Raw genomic sequence first — 23,555 nt, 5'->3', positions numbered from 1 at the left:
CATCTCCCAATTTCTCGAAGAGTTGAATCGACATCAGGCATCAAGGAAGACTGGGATTTTCTATATCGACCAACTTCGGCAAACACTGTGACTAGTCGGAACCCGCCACTGGACTTCTTAGCTAGGAAAGATGGGTTGAGGTACTCAACGTTGACTCCTGCGTCTTCTGGTTTAATGAAGACACCCATATCTTCCAGTTCATCAAATGTACATTATTGTTCTGCGAGGTTGTTGTGACAATACAAAGGCAGGCGACCCTTACGTTGAGGGGGCTGGACAGGACCCATGCTAGCTACCGATTAGAATGGACCAAATGCACCATTATACCCTTTGGCCTGAAGTCGAAGATGTCATCATATTCTTGGCGAAGGGTCTGAAATTCACGTCTAATATCCAGGGCAAAGTTATTGTCTGGGTCAAGTGTAACACTGGCAGAGTGGAGGCTTGGAGTTGTTTTCATTGGGTTCGGCTGAGTTTGGGTGGGTGAGGGGGTGCAAGTCTCACCGGTGATGTTTGAGGGCATGAAGATGGGACAGATTTGACAAAAGTGTTCATGAGATTTAATGATTTGAGGGTCATCGGTCGAGTTGGCAATGCAGATCTTGCCGGATACACATGATATGGGATTTTTTTTAGGGGGGGGGAGGTGGTGGGAATATTTAAGATGAAGGACAATGAGCCGGAAAGTCACTGCAAGGTTCAAAGGCATATGAAGAATCATATAAATTATCAGGGACGTCTCACCGGGCCATACAGTTATGGTTTGTGGAGGGGCACGAGGAAAATGGGCACGGCGAATGGTATGGTGAGTGGGAGATCGGTCAGATGAATCGTATTGGTATATGAACCTATCATTGAGGATGATGTGGCATTTAGCCGGGCGAACAGAAATGTCATTCAGCTCCAAGAAAGGTGTTCCTACTAGGACATCAACATCCAGATTTTCAACGACAAGGCCTTTGAAGGTAAACTTTCAATCATCCCGGGTCATGACAAAACTGACTTCACCGAGTATGTGAGTGGTGAGGAGCCATCAGCCTGGTGTGCTGACTGAGAATTCTTTCTCATGGGTAGACCAATATGTTTGGTGGTCGATAGGCCCATCATGTTTTCAGTGGCTCCACTGTCAATTATGGTACAGATAGTGTGGTGATCGTAAAATGTGTCCAAGTAAGGTGACTGACGTACTTGAATTCTATACCCAGGGGTGGAGTACGTATCATAGTCATCTGGAGAGGTGATGGGGAGGGGGGGTCTTCCACTTCCTCATCATCATCATCATCAGAGAGGTCTAAGATGTTGAATATTTGTCTCGTCTTGGCCATATATTTACTATCTTGCTCAAGGAGGTAGCTACACTCGCTAAGAAAATTGTGGTTTGCATGCCCCCACTTGGTGACATCATGGGCAGAATATTTGGGAGCACTGTGAAAGTTTATATTTCGGTTTTGGAGTTGATGTTGTCGGTAGAAAGACAGCTCTTTTTTGACTTTTGGAAAGATGGGCCCATATGACTGTTGCATCATCACAGGAACGTATTTTGTCTAATAAGGATGTGAGGGCGAGGGAGATTTCCAATTTAATGGACGCCAATGTATGGGAACGTAGTTCAGTCCCATAATGTTGTTTGACTGTTTTCGGCAGCATCGGGTGGATTAGTTGAAGCCAGCTGAGGACGACAACATTTTAGAGGGATGGAGTTAGCTCCTCGTCATCTGCAGGAACTTCACCATGGTACGAGACGCATCTGTCACCGCGTAGCAGACTGTCGTCGATAAAAGCCGTTAAGCACTGGCACAGGGCTTCTGGTTCTAAATCGATGTCAGACAAACCTAGGAAATGTGCGCCGGTCAACTGAAAACTGAAACACAGGTGGATGACTTGCTATAAATGCACTACGGAGGTATAATCATGGAGGATCGTGTTGTGAGCAATGACTGGCCAATAATTGGCTACTTGACCGAGCATCATCTCCTCTGCATTGACTTTTTGCTGAGCTGGGCGGCAATTGGTTTGATTGATATCTTCATCCAATCATCGGTGAACCCCTGGAGAGGTGTAGCTATCGTTTTCTTGAGCCATTGTGAGCCGGTCACAAGAAATGGAGCGATACTTGGGTCTAGGGATAATGTGTACTGGAGATTTTGTTTCCAGTTTTCACAATAATTTATTGTCTCAGATTTTGTAAGGCACCACTTTTTGGGGGCCCACTGTGAGTTTTCCATCGTCGTACTTGTAGATAACAATGCTACTCACAGAAACCAGGTCGACGGCTGTCGCTCAAGTTGTTTGCACTCAGGTGGTACGTCACACGTTGTGAAGATCAAAAATCACGAGGCCTTCGGCTGCAGCAGGTTCCAGCAGCTGAAAGGCTGGAACCTCTGGTCAAAATCGCTGCCACCACGCCAGTTAGCTTAGAGAGACCTCAGCGTGTTCTCAATTCATCGGATCACACACAGCACGCCGTTTCCGAGAACAGGTCGAGCTTTCATGAGAGCTCAAGCAAAACACACTGAGCCGGCGAAATCAGAGAGCGAATGAATAATCACGAGTGACGAAAGTCAAACAGGGCATGCACAGGACATCTTCAGGTGACGTCACGTCCTATGCAGGAAAACAAGACAAATCAATACTGGAGAAGCAGCTTGCTGTTGCTTTCCAAGCCAGTCATTACGCATCAATCGCTTTGCAAGCCGCTCAGCAAGTGATTAAGAGAGGTGTTTCGTCATGTTAGCAAAAATGGCCGCCGTAGTGGGATTCAAAAAGACACCACAACCAATAAGCTTAAAGCGTTCAAAACCACTAGCAAGTTGTCTGTACCCGCATGGGATTCTAAACGGGGTCGCGATGAAGGTGGCAAAAACGCAAATGGCGCAACTATTCGGATTTATTGCCACATCTGATGTAATTTAAATGCTGTAATGGCGGCGAGGTGCTCCACTTGAAACTGTTTGTTGGATATATGCAGCTTTTTGATGTCTTGTATATTTGTATTTGTGTAAAAGCCAGTGGCCAATTGTAAATTAACAGTAGGAAGATAACATTAAACATGAGCTTGATTCAATCATGTCAGTTGTCTATCGTCTGGGTTCGATCTCTGAGGGAATCTGATATTACCAGGATCTGTGGACTATCTCGAGGACCTATATCTTAATACAGGGTGGGGCATTTATATCTGACGGTTTTATTATCCTTATAATTTTTTTGTTTCTAAACCAAATAAAATAAAATTGCTGCATAACATAGGCACGTACTTTATGTTTTTAAAATCAATTTTGATTCTTTATTTCTTAAAAAAATCACATCAGACAAATAGGCCCCTTTCGAATTCGTGCATTCACGACCGGATAATCATATTGTTCATTACCGCAAGTAATGTCTCTTGATAAATAGAGCGGATGGTTTCAGTGATGTTTGCCTTCAATTCATCGATCGATGTTGGATGTTCCTTATAAACTCCACCCTTCAGAAATCCCCAGAGGAAGAAATCTGGTGGAGTTAAATCTGCCAAATCAAAGTGTGCCTCATCTGTCATGATGACCTTGTTTGTGAAATTGGCATGCTCATCGAATTTTAAAAAAAAAAACAATTTAAAATTTTTTTAAAAAGGCACATCGCATTTAACGTGCTCCACCATTAAAAACTTTCAAGTGTTATCTGTAAAACAAAGAAAACAATAATTAGTTATGCCAAGACTGCTTCCGGCAAGAAAGATTGCAAATATGTCAGTATAAATGCCCCACCCTGTATATTTCCCAATTGATATGCCATCTATCTATAATTCCAGAAATGTGTGTGTGTGTGTGTGTGTGTGTGTGTGTGTGTGTGTGTGTGTGTGTGTGTGTGTGTGTGTGTGTGTGTGTGTGTGTGTGTGTGTGTGTGTGTGTGTGTGTGTGTGTGTGTGTGTGACCGCTGTTTATCGACAACCACTGGTCCGATCTAATTGAAACTCACCAGGTATATTACTGGGGACCTGAGTATGTGCCTTTTCAAGGTTTGATATTAATCGGACAAGTGGTTCCCAAGTTATGGCCATTTATTTACCAAACCAATGACAGGACACGGTGCTATGACGTCATGATTGACGTCAAAATTTATTAATTTTTCTGCACGTACGGCCACGCATGTACGGGCATGCACTAGTTCAGGGGTCTCCAACCTTTTTAGACGGAGGGCCACAAAACCAAAGTGGTGAGGGGCGGAGGGCCGCTCCCAAAAAAAGGATGTTAAATTCCGAAAAAATATATATATATATATAATTAATATGCGGAAATTTAAACAAAAATTAGTGCTGAATATATTTTTCTTGCCAACGAATATGATAAATGAATAATCGTGTTAAAAACACATGTGTCTAATATGAATCAAAATCATAATAAAAATTACAGAACACTTTGATCATTGACCCTGACAAATTGGCAGTGTCGTGGGCCGCATTGTAATGTAAACTTCATATGGCACCGTGGGCTGCATAAATCCGTCTAAGGGGCCGCATGTGGCCCGCGGGCCGCAGGTTGGAGACCCCTGCACTAGTTCCTCTAATGGGAGCTCATTACAGTTGACTTCCGAGTGAACACATTCACGATGGTCGTTAAAAACCGCACATCTTTCGAAAAAAAACATGAGAACACGTATTCAGGTTCTCTGGATTTAATCAATGTGGAATATCTGCATTGAAAGGCTTTGTGCACGACGTCACAAAGTGCACCACACCCGGATGGACGTAAGCATTCGTTGGTGGACGTTAAAGATCCCATGGTGTACCTCGTGTAAAGTAAGCGCGTTATAATACCGGAACACCTTCTCCAGCCCGACCCCACAAGGTGGCAATAATTAAAACCCCGAAATAGGGAATTGAACGTTCTCGCCCTTGACGGACACCGGAAGTAGCCAGAATGACATATTTAGGACCCGCCCATTTCTGGAAGGATTATTGCCATTGACGTTGCACGCCTCATTGTGACGCAACCGCACGGCCCCTTCTCGAGGAACCCGCCGCCATGTTGCTCTGCCCGGCAAATGATTCAGCTTGGCGCGCGTTGCGTGATGTTTATGTGAGAAAGTGTTCGCATCGAATGTGACTCTCAACTCAAAATTAACATTTAATACTCAAGATCTCCCGAAAATTTAGCACGCGAGCCGAAATGTAACATCCTCTACGAGTGGGCCTCCCAAGATGGCGCTTGGTGGCGACAAAATAGCAATCTTGTATACAGTTCAATGATTGGTGTCGCCGTTTATTGTTTTAAAGATTTAAATTTGTGTCGCCGTTTATAGTTTTACAATCAATGTCAAAAAATATTATATTTCGTATCTTCAAATTGTTATGTTATATCTCACGTCAAAGAACTCTTACAATATTAGGGTTAATATTTAAATAAAGCAGATTTCTTCCCCCCCCCCTTCCCCCGAGTCGCTCGTGTCAGCTGACCGTTGCTGACCAATGGCGACGTGGCACGGACTTGAGGGCCGCACTTCAACTGAGCATGTTCAAAAGACTTCTTCTTCTTCGTCCATTTCTGCTTCTTCTTCCTCGTCGGCGTTGAATTGGAGGTTGAGGTATCTCCGGTGTGACCTCCAAACGCCCGATTTTCGGCCGCTCCTTGTTCACTCGTCGCTGTGTCGTCCAAGCAGCCAGTACCATGTATTCCTGTGCAAAACTGATGTCGTGCGCTGCGTTGGTATGATTTTTTTTAAACACATTTTCTCGTTCGACATTTTGGGATTGGTGATTTTGAGGCCTTGATGTTCCATCGGCGCCTTGTTCATTCGCAATCCCGTCCGATGTTTATTTTAAATCCCCGTTTTTAACGTTCATGGATGCCATGTGGAGTTTTATTTTCTTGATGATATTTTGTTGTGCCCCGAATAGTTGTCGATTTTATTTTTTTTTCCTTTTGACCTCTATACTGTCCTTTACACCTGCTGTCCCCGCTCGTTGGCGTTCGTCGGGGTTCATTTGGGGGTTGTTGGAGACATTCGGTGTAAAAAATAATTTTGGGGTTTTCAATGCGATTTCCTTGATGTGTGAACCCGAACCTGCTCGGTTCTGACTCGAACGTGTGCGACACGACTCGTGTCCTGGTGGAGGTCACGCACTCACCTTTTTTGAGTTCGGTTCGATTCCCGACCCCATTATATATTGTCGGATCTGTACTTTTCAGCAAGGTATCTGTCTCGATGTTTCGTCCCTTGGACGGACGTTAATCTGGCTGTTCTGTCTCTGTGAGCTTTGGACCTCGGCGTTTTTCAATTAAGAGCAGGTGAGTAATTGGCGGTGTCCTGGACAAATTACAAATTCTTGTCGAGAACACGATTGGGAAGGCAATGGCGAACAATCCAGCATAACCCTTGACACGTGACTGCTTTGCGCCTTGGGTTGGATATATGGTACATGTTGATTAATATTCCATGTTCCAATCAATCAGTCTTAAGATGATGAGGAGGAGGGAGAGGAGGAATATTAATAATAGGAATTTTTATTTATCACGAGCAAATATCACCCGTCGCTTCGCTGACGGGAATACTAAAAGGGGGAGGGAGAAAGAGGGGGGGAGAGGTAGTGGAGGGGAGGGACGCAAGGATGGCTGGGGGATCGAGGAGGGGTGGGGTAAGGGAAGGCAAACAAGCAGTGGAGCGACAATTACTGCTCAGACGTGTCCAGAGAGGAACACCGTCCAGACACATCTGGAGCCAAGCTGGCCAGAGACAAACCCTGCCCAGACACATCCAGAGACAAACACCATCTCGACATAACCACTCTAGATATGTCCAGAGACAGAGATCAGGTGGGAGGTGGGTGCTGCACTGTATTGGGAGGGGGTAGAGGAAGAATGGAAAAGTGTTATGCTTTATCTCTCTCACACACACATACACATACACATACACACACATACACACACACATACACACACACATACACACACACATACACACACACATACACACACACACACATACACACACACATACACACACACATACACACACACATACACACACACATACACACACACATACACACATACACATACACACACACCTGATATTGGCAACAACCCAAAAACCATGAGTAGCTTTCCCTGAAAAACAGTGCTGCATTTATATAGACGTTTCAGTGATGTGTTCACAAACATTAATCTTTATAAACAAATGCGTGAGATGGGTGGAAAAAACATTTGGCTCGGTAATTTAGAAAACTCGTTAATATGGGAAACGACTCGGAAATCAGGTGTAATTTCACAACTACTCACTCGGGCAGCGGCGCACGAACCATTCGCTCAGTATGAGGGAGCATGAACCACTTGCTCTGAATGACGTTGTGGGCAAAAGCGTCCACAGTGAGTGAACGATTCACTCGGAAGGATGTAGCACGGTATCGCTATCAACTGTAAGGTGCTCAGCAAGTGGCTTAAGCACTCCAATGAAATGGTTGATGAACCGTTGTCCAGGCTGGTGCTGCATGTCATATATATATATATATATATATATATATATATATATATATATATATATATATATATATATATATATATATATATATATATATATATATATATATATATATATATATATATATATATGATCTCTTTAACTTTAAAACCAGTCTTCACCTCACACACATCAGTTAACGAAATAAAATGAATTCATTCAGATGGTGACTGCAAGCAACCAAAACAAAAGAGTTGTAGCTTGATGCAGAACAACCCTGGAGACATTGCAAAGTTCAATCTCCCATTAAATTAACATTACAGAAAATCCACCATCTTGCCTGCTCATCTGTGCACGCGTCACGTGGTTCATCGGTTCGGAGTCCGCGCAAACATTATAACTTTTTTTTTTTAAAACGTCTGTTTTTTTTCCAGATTCCCTGTAGAGCACCTCACGAAACCTCCAAAAATTATAGATGTACAGATCTGGCAGATGCTATGGATAGGCAGTTCCTCTGGGGGACAGGGCGCAAGGTCGAGTAGTAAATGCATTAAATCGTATAGCTCAATGAAGATGTTTAATGTTGGTACGTTCCAAAATATATTTTTTGTTCACTCAATATAGTTCTCCAAACAGAAGAAAAATATGTTTCATGCTTTGGAAATGTCATATTTTCTTATGTATATGGAGGAGGGAATATAGCCTTGCTTATTTAAAGTAAAGAGGTATATCGGCTTAGTTATAAGACTCGTTATTCCTTGAAATTATCAGATTTCACGACAGATTTCGACACTTATTTAGTCCGGATGATATCGGATCCTTAAAACCGAAATAAAAATTTGATGATCCACTTTAGTCCGTGAGAGTAGATAGTGGTAACATTGAATCATACAATGCATGAAATCGCTCCAAGCAACCAATTTGAAAACTACAGCACTTACAAAAGCGATCTATACAGTGATTCGTAGCAATGATGGACATAGCTTTCATAGTTGGCGGTGGGGTATTCGATAATATGAGTGAGGAAAGTGGAAAAAAAAAAAAAAAAAACCATATCATTGCGGCCTGTTCCAAGTCAAGGCATGGTTGAGCAGGCCAAAAAACATGGAAAACACCTTTATCAGGAAACACCTTAAGACCCCAGAGAGTGAGGTGGCTGAGGATCGCCTGATGAAGGATAAAATTAAATAAGGCCGTTTGTTCTCTTCAAGAGGAGTGTTTTAATTAACCCAAACACCCAATTTTCATTCGTGCACTTCCTTTGAGTTTTCTTGGTATGCATGCAAAGTTTCAGGCTGCAAGGTTTTATTGTTTTGGTGTTATGGAGGATACACACACACACACACACACACACACACACACACACACACACACACACACACACACACACACACACACACACACACACACACACACACACACACACACACACACACACACACACACACACACACACACACACACACACACACACACACACACACACACACACACACACACACACATACACACATACACACATACACACATACACACATACACACACACACACACACACACACACACACACACACACATACACACATACACACATACACACATACACACATACACACATACACACATACACACATACACACATACACACATACACACACCCTGACATTTATTGATATAGACAAAGCACATTCCATTAGATCAGAGTGTCTAAGCCAACATTGAAGTACAACAGCATGCACTGAATTTTCATCAAATCTGTTCGAAACTTTTGTTGGGGGTGGTGTCGTCGGCTTTCGTAGTAGTCGGTGGCGGGGTGTCATCGGCTTTTGTAGTAGTCGGCGGCGGGGTGACATCGGCTTTCGTAGTAGTCGGCGGCGGGGTGTCGTCGGCTTTCGTAGTAGTCGGCGGCGGAGGGTGTCGTCGGCTTTCGTAGTAGTCGGCGGCGGAGGGTGTCGGCTTTCGTAGTAGTCGGCGGTGGCGGGTGTCGGCTTTCGTAGTAGTCGGCGGCGTGGTGTCGTCTGCTTTCGTAATAGTCGGTGGCAGGGTGTTTGCTTTCATAGTAGTCGGCGGCGGGGTGTCGTCTGCTTTCGTAGTAGTCGGCGGCGGGGTGTCGGCTTTCGTAGTAGTCAGCGGCGTGGTGTCGTCGGCTTTCGTAGTCGTCGGTGGCGGGGTGTCGTCGACTTTCGTAGTCTGCGGCGGGGTGTCGTCGGCTTTCGTAGTCGTCGGTGGCGGGGTGTCGTCGGCTTTCGTAGTCGGCGGCGGGGTGTCGTCGACTTTCGTAGTCGGCGGCGGGGTGTCGTCGACTTTCGTAGTCGACGGCGGGGTGTCGTCGGCTTTTGTAGTCGTCCTCGGCTTTCGTAGAAGTCGGTGGTGGGGTGTCGTCGGCTTTCGTAGTCGTCGGTGGCGGGGTGTCGTCGACTTTCGTAGTCGGCGGCGGGGTGTCGTCGACTTTCGTAGTCGGCGGCGGGGTGTCGTCGACTTTCGTAGTCGGCGGCGGGGTGTCGTCGACTTTCGTAGTCGGCGGCGGGGTGTCGTCGACTTTCGTAGTCGGCGGCGGGGTGTCGGCGACTTTCGTAGTCGGCGGCGGGGTGTCGGCGACTTTCGTAGTCGGCGGCGGGGTGTCGTCGACTTTCGTAGTCGGCGGCGGGGTGTCGTCGACTTTCGTAGTCGGCGGCGGGGTGTCGTCGACTTTCGTAGTCGGCGGCGGGGTGTCGTCGACTTTCGTAGTCGGCGGCGGGGTGTCGTCGACTTTCGTAGTCGGCGGCGGGGTGTCGTCGACTTTTGTAGTCGTCCTCGGCTTTCGTAGAAGTCGGTGGTGGGGTGTCGTCGGCTTTCTTAGTCGTCGGTGACGGGGTGTCGTCGGCTTTCGTAGTCGTCGGTGGCGGGGTGTCGTCGGCTTTCGTAGTCTGCGGCGGGGTGTCGTCAGCTTTCGTAGTCTGCGGCGGGGTGTCGTCGACTTTCGTAGTCGGCAGCGGGGTGTCGTCGACTTTCGTAGTCGGCGGCGGGGTGTCGTCGGCTTTTGTAGTCGTCCTCGGCTTTCGTAGAAGTCGGTGGTGGGGTGTCGTCGGCTTTTGTAGTCGTCCTCGGCTTTCGTAGAAGTCGGTGGTGGGGTGTCGTCGGCTTTCGTAGTCATCGGCAGCGGGGTGTCGTCGGCTTCTGTCGGCGGTGCAGTGTTCGCTTTAAGGTAACTTTTAAGGGATTTTCTTGTTTGTTTGTTTGTTTAATAATTCGCAGTCAGAATTGATCGTTATTGAAAGAGTACCCGCAAAAGTTTTTTGTTTGGTGTTGTAACTTATTGAAATCCAAAATAAACATTTTGCACACAAATCTGTGAACACGGTTGCTGCTGAATAAATAAACGTTGGCTTCTGTGGATTGTATGAAAAAGTTATTGCAGAATAAAATGCCATCACGTAATAATACTGAACTTTCCACGTGGCCTAGTCCGGCAGATATGGGAATGGATTGTGCCTTTGATGATACAAGCATGAGCTTTGGCACACTGTTAGAGCATGTCCTAAGGAAGATATTTAGCTATAGGGCCATCACAGAATTGTCCTGTGGCCAAAATGGTGGCCATTTTCCAAAATGGCCACCACCGGTTGTTATTTTACCAGTAGTTCAGGTTCTAGACTACCTAGGATATTTATTCTGGTGGCTAATCGTACATTTTCAAGGATGAGGAATGCAGTGGTACCATTTACAACATGCGAAAACTACTCTAACAACTACCTAACTACATATATCTTGCTTTCAGGGAAATAAATAATAGTAAAATTATAAACGCATTTAATATTGGTGGAGTTGTACATGTTTTGAAACTGCGACATATTCATGAGAGTACAATGCAGTCTTCACAATGTTTCCTTTATAATATTTGGTAGTTTATTTATATGAGCACACAGTTCATGAGATTATGCTGTATCTTGCAAATCAATAGTGCATGTCCCATTGTTGTTTGACATGTTAGTGGTGAGGGCAAGTCTATGACAGTCCTTCCATTATTAACCATGTAAGGCCTTCCATGGTAATATTGTTGTGGTGCCGGGGTTCGGTAGCGAGGATGACTGCTAGACGGAGCAGTTGGGCCGTCTCCCCTCCAAACACCTGGAATTGAAGATCGTCACTCCGGATAACTCCGAAGTTGACGGGTCGCTTCATGGACCGTGGACGCCAATATTTTGACCTCGGGGTTAGGGTATTTTTGTCTGATTCCAATTTACCTAAGTAGCCATGCGGTCCAGCTACCGGGGAAACCACACCCTCAGCCGGCTTTGTCCGAACCGAGTCACTGTTACCGACTCGGATCTGGCGTGACCGAGCGGGTATTACCAAAGCCGCGCCGGCTCAAATGACAATTTACGACACAATCGGCCTCCCTAATTCTCAAGCCCGAACCATACTGGGTCAATGAAAGAAAGCACAGACAACGAACTGGAACATTTAACAGTTATTTATTTACAAGGTAATAGGGAAGGAAACACAGAGCAGACTTAATCACGAACATAGATGTAGGCAAATGTATAATGGCAATCACTTAAACGATTTCTACTTATCAGACTGGCCACAGACAAACACACACACCCAAAAAGAAATGGACCTCGTGGGTCTTTATTCGGCCCTTCAGCTCGGGATGGAAGGCGAGCTGAGGGGCAGAGTCTTGCCGGGTACCTGGCCGCCTCGTGCGGTTTTACCAACTCGCACTTGTGGAGCTCGGAGTCCATGGACGGGAAGGGGGATCCCCAGCTCGAGCGCTCCAACACAATCCACCACGGTGGGACTCGAACCCACGACCCAGAATCCAACAAGCGCAGCCAGGATCCCACGAACGATCTGACTTGCCACGAACAACGATCGACAACACTAGCACCATGAAACACCTCCGCCACGACCACCACCACCACGAGCACCGAGGAACCCTGAAAAAGACCACTGCTGAGACAGCTCGCCACCCTTCTTATCCCTCCCCCGGGCGGGTGGAGGGATCCGCTCTGAGGTAACTTGCCTCCGGATTGGTCGGGGGGAGGGGGGGCGTCGGGCGATCGGTGTCCTCCCCTCATTGGACGAGGCGAACATTCCATCTGGCTGGGGCGGGGTCGGCTCTGAGGTGATCTCACCCCCGATTGGATGAGGGGAACATTCCATCTGGCTGGGCGGGGTCGGCTCTGAGGTGATCTCACCCCCGATTGGACGAGAGGAATATTCCATCTGGCTGGGCGGGGTCGGCTCTGAGGTGATCTCACCCCCGATTGGACGAGGGGAACATTCCATCTTGCTGGGGTGGAGTCGGCCTTGAGGTGATCTCACCCCCGCCTATGTCCATGGTTTCGAACACATGCGTAATGGCGCTGAAGGAGTGGAGGGGGATTTAATGCAGAAGACTAACTAGAAAGAAACTTGCAGTGCACACATGAAATTCCCATTAGACATATGGGAGAGATTCTAACTATCCACATGTACTTAACAAAATAACTAAACTTTGGGTCAGCTGTATGTGTGAAGGCGAATGGTTTCTAGATTCGTAACAATATTACAGGTTTTCAATGAAATGTAATGTTAGTTTTGAGAACACAGTTCACCACAGTGGCAAAGGGCAGTGCACTGAAGTGCTGCCTTGACACATTTGCACTGTCCTCTGCACCCCTTTTTGCATCCACAGCGTATGAGTTCTCGACAGGCCTGGGTCGCTTCCGGCAGTGTGGTCCAGTGAACTTCCCATCCACCTGTGTCCTTCTTCTTCCACCCTCAGTCACCTGGGAATGGGAGTTCTGGGACGGCGACCATCATCTGTCCCCAGCAGTGACCAGCTTGATAGGCAGCCCTCTTTGTGTACTGAATCAGTGCTGCTTGTGTTGGAGGGAGTCCTTCAATGTCTCAACCTTTCTGGGTGAACAGCTGATTGCGTGCCTGATTGACTGATTCCAGGCTGCTAGTGCGGTCATAGAGCAATACCACGAATTGCTCCAGAGACTCCATCCAGTTGTCTATGGTGTCTGGGGTGGCAGCCAAGGCACAGAAGGCTCCAGTGACGTCATCAAAGGCTAGATGATCAAAGCTCTGGCTAGATGAACTGCATCATTGTCAGCATCGTGCCCACATGCTTTCCCGAATGCAGCACCAACATCCTCATTGCACACGAGTACCACATGACGACCTTGCTTGTGAGCGTCCATGTCTGGGAAGTAACCCAGTATTCTGTTCTTGAGTTTAGTAGAGTGTACATGCACCGTCACGTGTGTCCCCAGTTGTTCTAGCCTGATACTGTACAGATTCACCAAGTCTGTTAGCTTGAACACTGGTGCAACCATATTGTCCATGCGCACTTCCTCAATATAGGCAACAAGTCCAGCGAATGCAATTCCATGGTTAAGTGTCTACATTAGATTCTTGTGCCTTTGTGTCCCTCGCTTTATTGTACAGAGGCAAGACACTGAGCATGATACTTAGCCTCTTGGGCAATGAGATCTCCAACACTGAGTTTGGATAGGAGGTGTTTGTCCTGTAGTTTTGAGGGCACACTGCCTCACACGAATGTCAAGTTCGAATGTTGATGCATTATGCAAAGCATCTCTTGCTGCAGATTTGCCACAGAAGAAGCATGTCTCTGTTGAATGAGTTTCACGTTCAATGCTCTGACGGGTGAACTTGTGGGTTTCTGGGTCATCATCGTGCTGTGTTTTCCTCTTTTCAGACCTCTAAAGTTTTGTTTTGTTATACTGCAGTCTGCAGGAGTCATGCCATTTTGCTTTGTGAACCCGGAATTCTGCCTCGATGCCCTGACCCTCATCCAATTGTGACAGTTTAAGTGTTCTTGGCAGGCAACTGATCTTGTCGAATGCTACAAGATGCTCAGCTATGGTCCTGTATCCTGCCCCATCTGTGCCACATGCTGAATTATATGGATATGTCAGCATCTCATCTGTGTCTTCCTGACACAGAACACATTTGTTCCAGTCTGTGGTCGGGCACTTTGCCTGATGAGCTCGGCTCATCAGGGTCCACCACCTTGTATAGTTTGGCCATTGTCCTTATGCACTATGCTATTTCAGAACACTATGCTATTTCATCTACTAGTTATATGAGAACAGTATGTACTAGTTATGCCACCACCACTCTACCATAAGCTGAAATCTCCAGGAAAATATGTTGGCTGCCACCACAGTCGCAGTCCAGGTCAACTGAAAGCATACACATATACATGCAGATTAGGCGTTTTTACTAGGTGTACACAAGTACACAGAAGCTGTACTAACAACATAGATTATTTGTCATTGTGACGTTATTATGATGTTCTGTGTGAATATGCAGCAAAATATATGAATACACATAAACATAATTATGAGGTCAGCACACAACTCATGGGCTTATTCTGAAATTCCAGAAAATGTGCATAACTCCGCTAATATTTGATAGTTTTACTAATATTTAATTCCCTGAATGCTCGATTATATGTAGTTTGGTAGTTGCTAGCATGTTATAAATAGTACCACTGCATTCCTCATCCTTGAAGATGAACGATTAGCCACCATAATCAATATCCGAGCTGGTCTAGAACCTGAGAAACTGGTAAAATAACAATCGGTGGTAGCCATTTTGGAAAATGGCCACCATTTCGGCCACAGGACAATTCTGCGATGGCCCTATAGCTAAATATCTTCCTTAGGGCATGATCTAACAGTGTGCCAAAGTTCATGCTTATATCAAAGGCACAATTCCCCCAAATATTTCACTTCTCTGACGGACTAGCCATGATTAGCATCCTCAAGCGTTAACTGATCTTTTATCCTTTTTCTTTTAATTTCTACAGATCCGCAGCACATCCAAGATTGGATTGAGACCTACTGTGGTGTCTTTGTGTGGAAGAGAAGAGGGTCAAACTCATGTAAAATATTTCACTAAATTAACTTTCATTCTTTAAGATGTTGAATTTGAGGGCAAATAACCTGTCCACCCACCCCCTGAGAATATAATCATTGAAGATCTTGTTTATTTACATGTTCCTTTGAATTCCTTTCATCCCAGCTTCAGAATCTGAATCATGTTCATCGACCAATGGTCCTGGTAGTCAGCCGGGACTTCCAGACAAGCGCTGTTTCCAGGGACATCGACACAGCAGCCAAGTTTATCGGAGCAGGTGCTGCCACAGTCGGAGTGGCAGGTTCTGGTGCTGGAATTGGCACCGTCTTTGGCAGCCTCATCATTGGCTATGCCAGGTTTGTGATCAATCTGCCTTCATCAAGAACTTTATAATGTTTGAAATTTAAAACAGTTTAGGCTCATGGAAGAGCAAAAGTTGTTCTCATGCACAGTGCTCCCACACTGTTCACACATCCTCTATTTATCGCTGTATGCCGTGAGTGAGGCTGAGTTATGAAACACCTGCATGGGGCAGCCTGCTGTGCGAGCTCACTTTAAAATGCACTTTAATGACATCGTCTTTAATTACGTTTAAATTGAGTCGAGAATGCAAGGAATCTGTCAATTGGATTCATACAGAGACTGTGTCATGATGTTTGCATCATGGTTATTCCCTGGTGGTGTGGACTCTTATCTCCTGTGCAGCTTGACCTTGCCTCAGCACATAGAAATTGAGTGGATGCATCGGGCTTGGGGAGTAGCTTATCTGTCTGTTACCTCTGCCATGGAGTTGTGTGCTGGACAGACATTCCCCACCAATCTGTGCATTTGTTACCTCCACCACCAAAGGTGGACTGAGGTTATTTATTCGCCCCTGTTTTTCAGTCTGTCTGTGAGTAGGATATCTCAGAGTTATGGATGGGTTGTGACAAAACTTGGTGGACAGATTGGATGTATGACAAGGACAAAATGATGATATTGTTGCGGGCCGGGAGTCGGGTGAGAAGACCACTGTGGGGGGGGGGGGAAGCTATCTCGGCTCCCACCAGACTCCCCGGAATTGTAGGCCGTCGCACACGGATGATTCCGTGACGCGGCGGGTCGCTTAACCGACCATGGACGCCAGTAACTCAACCGTGTGACCTTGGGTCCTCCTGTCTATGGGTTAATCGGGTTACCTAATTAATCACATGATTTAATTACCGGGGAACACGCCCACAAACCCTAACAGCTTTGTCCGAACCGGATCACTACCGGATCGGATGCAGCCTAACGACACTGCCAAGGACGTACCAGCTAAAAGGAAAGGATCGTTGGGAATAAAGTCCTGGCTAAACTCGGATTTGGACCATGCTGGATCAATGGAAGAAAAGACAAAAGCGAGCAGGGAACATTCCTAATAGTAATTTATTAACAATGGGCGAGGGATGGTATGTGGCACGATCAGGATTTATTGGGGTGTGTTGTGCAGAGATAGGGGAAAGAGGTGTGGTGCAACAAATAAACAAGCAACTTACAAAAGCGGACACAGAGCAGACTTAACGCAAAAATAATAATAATGACAACAATAACGATCTTCTGCAGTCTTACTTAAGCAGACAGGTGCCAGGACACGCACACACAGACACAGAAAACCCAATGAAGAGGGAGTATTGAAACGAGAAGGGAAAGGAGTTGATGCTACGATCTCGGTACCTTTGTACTTGATTGCACGACGCGCCACCAATACGTTTCGGGAGGGGGGATGCTCCGTGGTGTGGTACCCGACAGCTGGCACGTCGTCTCTGGCCTCAGCAGCGCATCTGGGGACCGTGTTCGTGAAGGAGGGGCTTCAGTGGAGAAAGGGTGGAGTCCAGAGTGCATGGATGGAGTGGTAGGTGGGTGGGGTCAACGTCGTGTGGGCGGAGTCCAGGCAGCAGGAGGCGGGTCGTGGCAATGTCAAGCAGAGATGAGGGCGAGGCCAGAGAGAGGCGGAGTCCAGGCAGCAGGAGGGGGGTCGTGCAGAGAGACGAGAGCGAGTCGAGAGAGGCGGAGTCCAGGCAGCAGCAGCAAGAGGCGGGTCGTGCAGAGAAACCAGGGCGAGGCAGGAGAGGAAAAGTCCAGGCAGCAGGAGGCGGGTCGTGCAGAGAGACTAGGGCGAGGTGAGAGAACGAGGCAGAGGGACCGCTCCGACCTTTATAGGACCTGCGGGGTGGGGAGGCCACCCCGAAGCGAAGCGTCATCATGTGAATCGGGCGCCCCGACCCCTCAAGCCGCCCGCTACCTTCGTTTCCGGCAAGGTCATCTTAGACAGCCAAAATATTCCGCTCCGACCCACGACATGACACGAGTCGCCCACTCCGAAATTGGCACGCGAATCGTCCCGCAAAAAACTCTCGGCCGTGCCCTGGCGACCGGCCGAGGGTCCAGCATGCCCGCTCAGGCATCCGACCAGCGCAGATCAACGCGCCTGCTCCGCGCGCACCAACGTGGCCTGCACTGTACAACATTCCCCTGCTCGATTGCAGCTTCGCTGGCCGTAGAGACGAGAAGACATTCACCATCCTTGGGGAATCCGCTGCTGCCAGTGAGGGCTGAAGGGACATTGTTATCGATAAATCCATGCATGTTTCGTGAGCGGTGTATGTGTCTGTCTTCGAGCACATTCCATACAGTGCGCGTGGTTCAGCCATTACGCACGTGGCCAGCGCTCACTTCCGCATGACCCTGCCAGCGTGTGCGCGGGGCGAACACCGATATGTATCAGATATTTGGTTGAAAAGGAACGCGCCGCTTTTACTTCACACAATCTCATCCTGGCCAACGTGGCGTGGAGTTGCCTCCGTACGCGTTTCGTGCAGCGTGGGCGTTGTGCTGGCTGTGTTTCCTGTGTTGTGAAAAACACCATTCTTGCAACCTATAAAGAGATATTCATTCGTATGCCCTTTTTAATGCAACCGGCAATCTTCCCCAGATCATCGGAAGCTCGAGTCGATTTTTTTTCGTTTTTTTTTTCGCGTCTTCGTTTTCTCGCAGCGGCGCCACACGCGCTGGCCTCCATGAGGGCCCATCTCACAGCGAAGGTGCACGTGGCTCAGATTTACCTCAGGAATAATCAGAAAAGAAGAGTCGGGACGAAATGAAGAAAAAAAAAATGATGTAAGCAAACCTAGCTATGAGATCATCGCAAAGCACGCTTCCTGTTGTCCCGCTAGACAAAGGGGAAAGGGACTATCTACACGTATATTAATGGAATAACTGTCTTGGGACCACTATCTGTTGAATGCATGCGGTTCTGAGAACCGCAACAATATTTTGTTTAAGATGCAGATTCAGATCCGTCCTATCGGTGGAAAGCAAACCGTAAACTGTTCAGCCTGGCGGAGATGTACGCACTACCGAGTGCCGTTCTCGTTTTACTCTTACAAATTTGCTTTATTTTTCGTGTTTCGAAAATGAATGAAAATAAATATATAAGGTACCTTTCAGGAGAAGCATTCTGCAGATGCTTGTGTTAGTTTGGATCTGAATAGGGGATTTTGAGACGCCAGCTGGCTGAGCAAAACCTGCTTTCGGGACCCAGTACCATTCTCCATCGTCGTGGCATATTTGATATGATTGAGACTTCACTTCCTTTGGTATCAGCACTTGAGGAAGGCAAATTAAAAGCTCTCATTTCTGGACTGGTGCTGCTTGTGATAAAAATGCTGATTTCAACATGCTCAACTGCTTTTCTGAAGTTTGGAGCAATTTCTGGTAAACCCTGGTTTAGAATAGGTACACCATATCCCTGCGTGTCGTATCAGGCGATTAAAGGGTTGACATCAGGAAGGGCATCCGGCCATAACAAAACACGTTGCCTGAAAAAGGGAACCGTGAGAGAAGATTGTCATGGGACCTGCAAGGCTAACCCCCATTCTGGCAGGGAAAAATGGCCTTAAGGTGTGCATGTGTGTGATTGGTTGGTTGATTGGTATCTCCATATGTGAGTTCCAGAAGGTGGGATGGAGCCCTCCCAGGTGTGTGTCTGTCTGTCTGTCTGTCTGTCTGGCGAGCTACTCCATTTGCAGAAATCGTACGATGTGGTCCGAAGCTTGTTACAAATCGAGTGAATTTGTAGTTTCTTGTGAATGGAGCACAGGCATGATGGACCAAGTGTCGTCCTGTTCAAGATCCTTGCATTTCCTTGGAGCAGCTTCCCATTTAAAACCACTTTGGCAGAAGACGAATGGTTCAAACTCGGCAAAATGGGGGTGTTTTTGTTTAGAAATAAAAAATTGAATCCTGCAGCATGAAACTAGGGTTGGCAGTGTTTATGTTCCTCAAACTTTTAATCCAAAGAAATGAAGCCTTTGCCCATATCTGATGAGAATGTTGTGAAGCCGGTGTTTTGGACGTGATGTATTTCACATGAGCATCACCCGTACTTTCGTTAAGTGATTGGGGACCTTTAAGCTAATCTGTAATTCTTCCTTGAAACATGAGGTAAACATGGCACTGAGTATATTCAGCATGTTTTAGATCCAAAGAGAGCACATGCATTATCTTATGTAATTGCTATATATATATATATATATATATATTTATATATATATATATATATATATATATATATATATATATATATATATATATATATATATATATATATATATATATATATATATTTATATATTTTGTCATGGGTCTGGACGGTTAGTTTAATCCTTTAGAGTTTAATCAACTGGACGGACCCAAATTGTGGTGGCGGGTGGTTAACACCAACCAGGCCCGGATCGCCGAGCCGTTTTCCATAGGAGGCAGACACGTGATCCTCAGATTATAGCACGTGGGGGAGGGGTGGGGCAGCACTGGTGGACCAACGGAAGCACAGCATAAGGGGTTTATACTCAAACCCCACGACAGTTAAACGGACACAGCAAACTTAAAATAAACAGGGATTTAATGAAAATATAAACATTTACAAGGGAATAAGTCAGAAGGTAGTAATAATAATGAGAAGTAAATTAAGCCTAAAGTCGGGGTGCCTTCACACACGGACTTTGACAGACACGGAGAAAACAAAAGAAAAGCAAATCCTCCCTTTTTCTGGCAATGAGCTTGGTCCAGAGATTGTCTTCACTGAACTTTGGGATCGAGGTGCTTCATCCTGTGTGGGAATATGCAGCCCAAAAATGGTGCCGAGCCACTCTCTGGGCAGGAAATGTGCATGAGGTAATTGGTGAGGCGATATTCAACACCAGAGCTCACCAACCGCCATGCAGCTTCTTCGTTGATCGCGCTTACCAACCCGCTGCTTTGCAGAATGGCGCCGTCTCTTTGGTGATAGACACGAGGCTTCGAGGTCCGCGTCTCACGACCCAGCCAAGAGTCAATGGCCAGCGTCTTGCTCCACCACACGAGCCAATTCGCCTCAGCATGAATACGAGAATCATGCCATCTCCTTCATGCGTCGAAGGAAAGCCAGCCGTAATGCCCTGTTCTTGCACACTATCTCCGAGCTCCCTCGTCTCTTGACCGCGTGCATCCCTTACACCGAACTCCAAAAACCGACCAAACCAAAAAACCTCTTCCTTCTGACATCACGCCCCTTAATCATCCACCTCTGGGCATGTAGGATATGGGATTTTAATCTGACTTCCAAAATAATGAACTATTTGTTCAGATGGAAATGATAAATCGGGCCAACCTGAAACCATTTTCATGCTCTTAGTTGAGCTTCAGCAGGTAAAGAATGCTGTATTAAACAGCTTGCATTTGGAAATCCCCTTTTGGGGTCCTCCCCTACCTGCTCTCTGCTTGGTTCATTCAACTTATCTGACTAAGAATATAAGTGTCATTCGTCTTTTCAAATTTGTTGTGCTACCTTTTTCATATTTGCTTGACCTAGAATGGAACTGAGCATTGAAATTGAATAGGACACATTTTGTGTGCTGTTGAAATTTGTGAGTTTTAGTTATTTTATTTCTGCCATGAACACAGTTGTTTTGTAATATTTGCTGTTCGTTTATTAATGATTTTGTTTATAATCACTTTGTAACACTGGATTTGTGTGTGATTATAGTACCTCACCCCCCCTCCTCTCCCTCTGTCTTCCTTGCAGAAACCCATCATTGAAGCAGCAGTTGTTTTCATATGCTATCCTCGGCTTTGCCTTGTCTGAAGCTATGGGATTGTTTTGTTTAATGGTCGCCTTCCTTATCCTCTTTGCAATGTGATCTCCACTACCTTGTTCATAACTAACAAGGATCATGTGTTGTGGGCATTTGGTGCTGATGTTTAATGCAGAAACATGAGTTGTATTAAGTTGAATATTTTTGTTCATCAACATCTGAGAGCAAAACTCCAAAAATAAATTGGTTCAAATTTGTTGAGTTTGTTCATTTGATTTATTTATTTATCTATTTTATTCTTGCTGCAATTTGTCATTTCACTCTCCTCTTTTCTTATTCCTGATATATGTTGAATGCCGATTAGTTTGTTTGTTTTTTTTAATGGGGAGTTCGCCCATCACAAGGCCTTAGGGCCACTCAAAGCAAAGGTAGGGGCCAAATGGCCTGAAGGCCACTCAAAGGTGGTGATGTGTATGGTCACTTGAGCAAATATGTATCCATCTGGGAATGAATATCATCTATTTGTAGTGTGGAGGTTGTTGCTGTCTATAGCCTTAGTTTAGCCTATTAGCATCATTAATGTCTGGAGTGTGATATTTATATTATTGACGTTTACCCCACTGGATAGAGTTGTATCAATGGCCCTCCTTTGCAAGTTGAGGTGCCAAAAAAGGCTTTATTTCCATTTTTTCTTTTCTTTTGGAGGTCTTTGAGAAAACTTGAATGAGCAATCTGGTATACTTAGTAATTTGTATTACTGCTGATCATCTGGTCTCTGGTTGCAAACATGACTGACTGTACCACCATCTTATTTACCCTTTTAAAATGGACCAATACACGCTATATTATTCTCTTGTGATTTGATGTTAAAACTTTATTTTTCCTTCTGATCGTTTATCATCACATAGTAAATGGAATTGTAGTTTTCAAGAAACTTTTTTTCGACTTTTATCATAGTGCCACATGCGTGCATGCCTGTGTGATGCCATGACTCCCCTTGGAAATCACATTGGTGGGCGAAAATTTTTGTATTTAATCAAGAACTTTATTTATCCAATATAGTGATTAAATATACTTTTCACTTCAACCCAAACTGCTCTTATGGGAAATAAAAATTGAAGCCACCACCCCACTCCTCCTCCCCAAACCTGTAAAAGTTGCTCCTTACAAGTTCACTTATTTTCCGAAATCGTGAAACTAACAGACTTTTTTTTCGTTTTTTGTTTAGTATAAAAATAGAATGAAGAAACAAATTTGTTACATTAATTGTTGGATAATATATAACTTTTTGTTTTTATTATGTCAAAATCGAGGGCCAACTCGATTGTACAGCAGTGGTGAATTTACCTGTGAGATAAAGTTTGGGTTTGATTCCCGACCTGACTATAAACAGTTAGATTGGTTCTTCGCAGGAAAAATATTGCATCAGCAAGTGTGCCATCCCTTGAGTGGATGTAAAGCTGGATGTCCTGGCTGCTAGCATTACTTGGTGGACATTGAAGATTACACGGTATCTTTCATGAATGTGTGAGTGGCACCCTAAAAAATATTATTGAGCTGCAAAGGCAAAACACACCCAATCTAATCCTTGCCTTGAGGCCACTCTGAAAGCACTAAACCTCCTTTTGGACAACACCACTCAATAGGTCAGGAGTTTTATACATGTTGGTGTTTTGTTAAAGCTTTGATCGTGAAATCGCACACAGCCAACCGAGTGACAGGATCATTTTGTGTGCAAATCAATGTTTTGACGCAAAATGGATTCATATTTGTTGCATCGACCATACTAACTGGAGTTCTTAGAACATGTTACTCCACGCAGTGTTGTTGTATATACTGCACTTCATTAACCTCCGCCATTGAATATCAGAGGTTACTGTTTTCACCCCTTTCTGTTTGTTTGTTACTTAGATTTCGAAAGTATATTGATCACTTCCGTTGCTGTTTGTTTGTTTGTTTGTGTGTTTGTTACTTACGAAATCTAAAGATTTCAAGAGAACAGAGGTCAAGTTGACTATTTCGTAAGTACCAGTCAATGACTGCTTGTTACTTACGAAATCTAAAGATTTCGTAAGCATATTGATGCCTTCCGTTTCTGATTGTTTGTTTGTTTGTTTGTTTGTTTGTTTGTTTGTAGGCACGATAACTCGAGAACGGAAGAAGCTACCAATGTCA

General features: G+C 45.4%; 1 protein-coding gene across 1 annotated transcript; it reads left to right on the top strand.

Annotated features, from left to right (window-relative positions):
• Positions 1 to 5,431: 5,431 nt before the first annotated feature.
• Positions 5,432 to 21,637, top strand: LOC147032362 (ATP synthase F(0) complex subunit C2, mitochondrial-like). Its single transcript, XM_085869933.1, has 4 exons — positions 5,432 to 5,681; positions 15,239 to 15,313; positions 15,454 to 15,644; positions 21,371 to 21,637. The coding sequence occupies exons 1-4, from the start codon at positions 5,643 to 5,645 to the stop codon at positions 21,483 to 21,485; spliced, it is 420 nt and encodes a 139-aa protein (XP_085726059.1). The 5' UTR covers positions 5,432 to 5,642; the 3' UTR covers positions 21,486 to 21,637.
• Positions 21,638 to 23,555: the final 1,918 nt, after the last annotated feature.

This window comes from Eptatretus burgeri, chromosome 2 (genome assembly GCF_056783735.1).
Source record: "Eptatretus burgeri isolate ZD-2024b chromosome 2, Ebu_testis_v1, whole genome shotgun sequence".
Classification (NCBI taxonomy): Eukaryota; Metazoa; Chordata; class Myxini; order Myxiniformes; family Myxinidae; genus Eptatretus; species Eptatretus burgeri.
The sequence above is the reverse complement of the archived record's forward strand: the minus strand, read 5'-3'. Positions and strand labels throughout refer to the sequence as shown.

Coding starts and splice junctions, on each gene's coding strand:
- LOC147032362 (XM_085869933.1), top strand. CDS start 5,643: ATGTATTCCTGTGCAAAACTGATGTCGTGCGCTGCGTTG. Junction 15,314..15,453: donor GAGAAGAGGGTCAAACTCAT/GTAAAATATTTC, acceptor CTTTCATCCCAG/CTTCAGAATCTGAATCATGT. Junction 15,645..21,370: donor CTCATCATTGGCTATGCCAG/GTTTGTGATCAA, acceptor TCTTCCTTGCAG/AAACCCATCATTGAAGCAGC.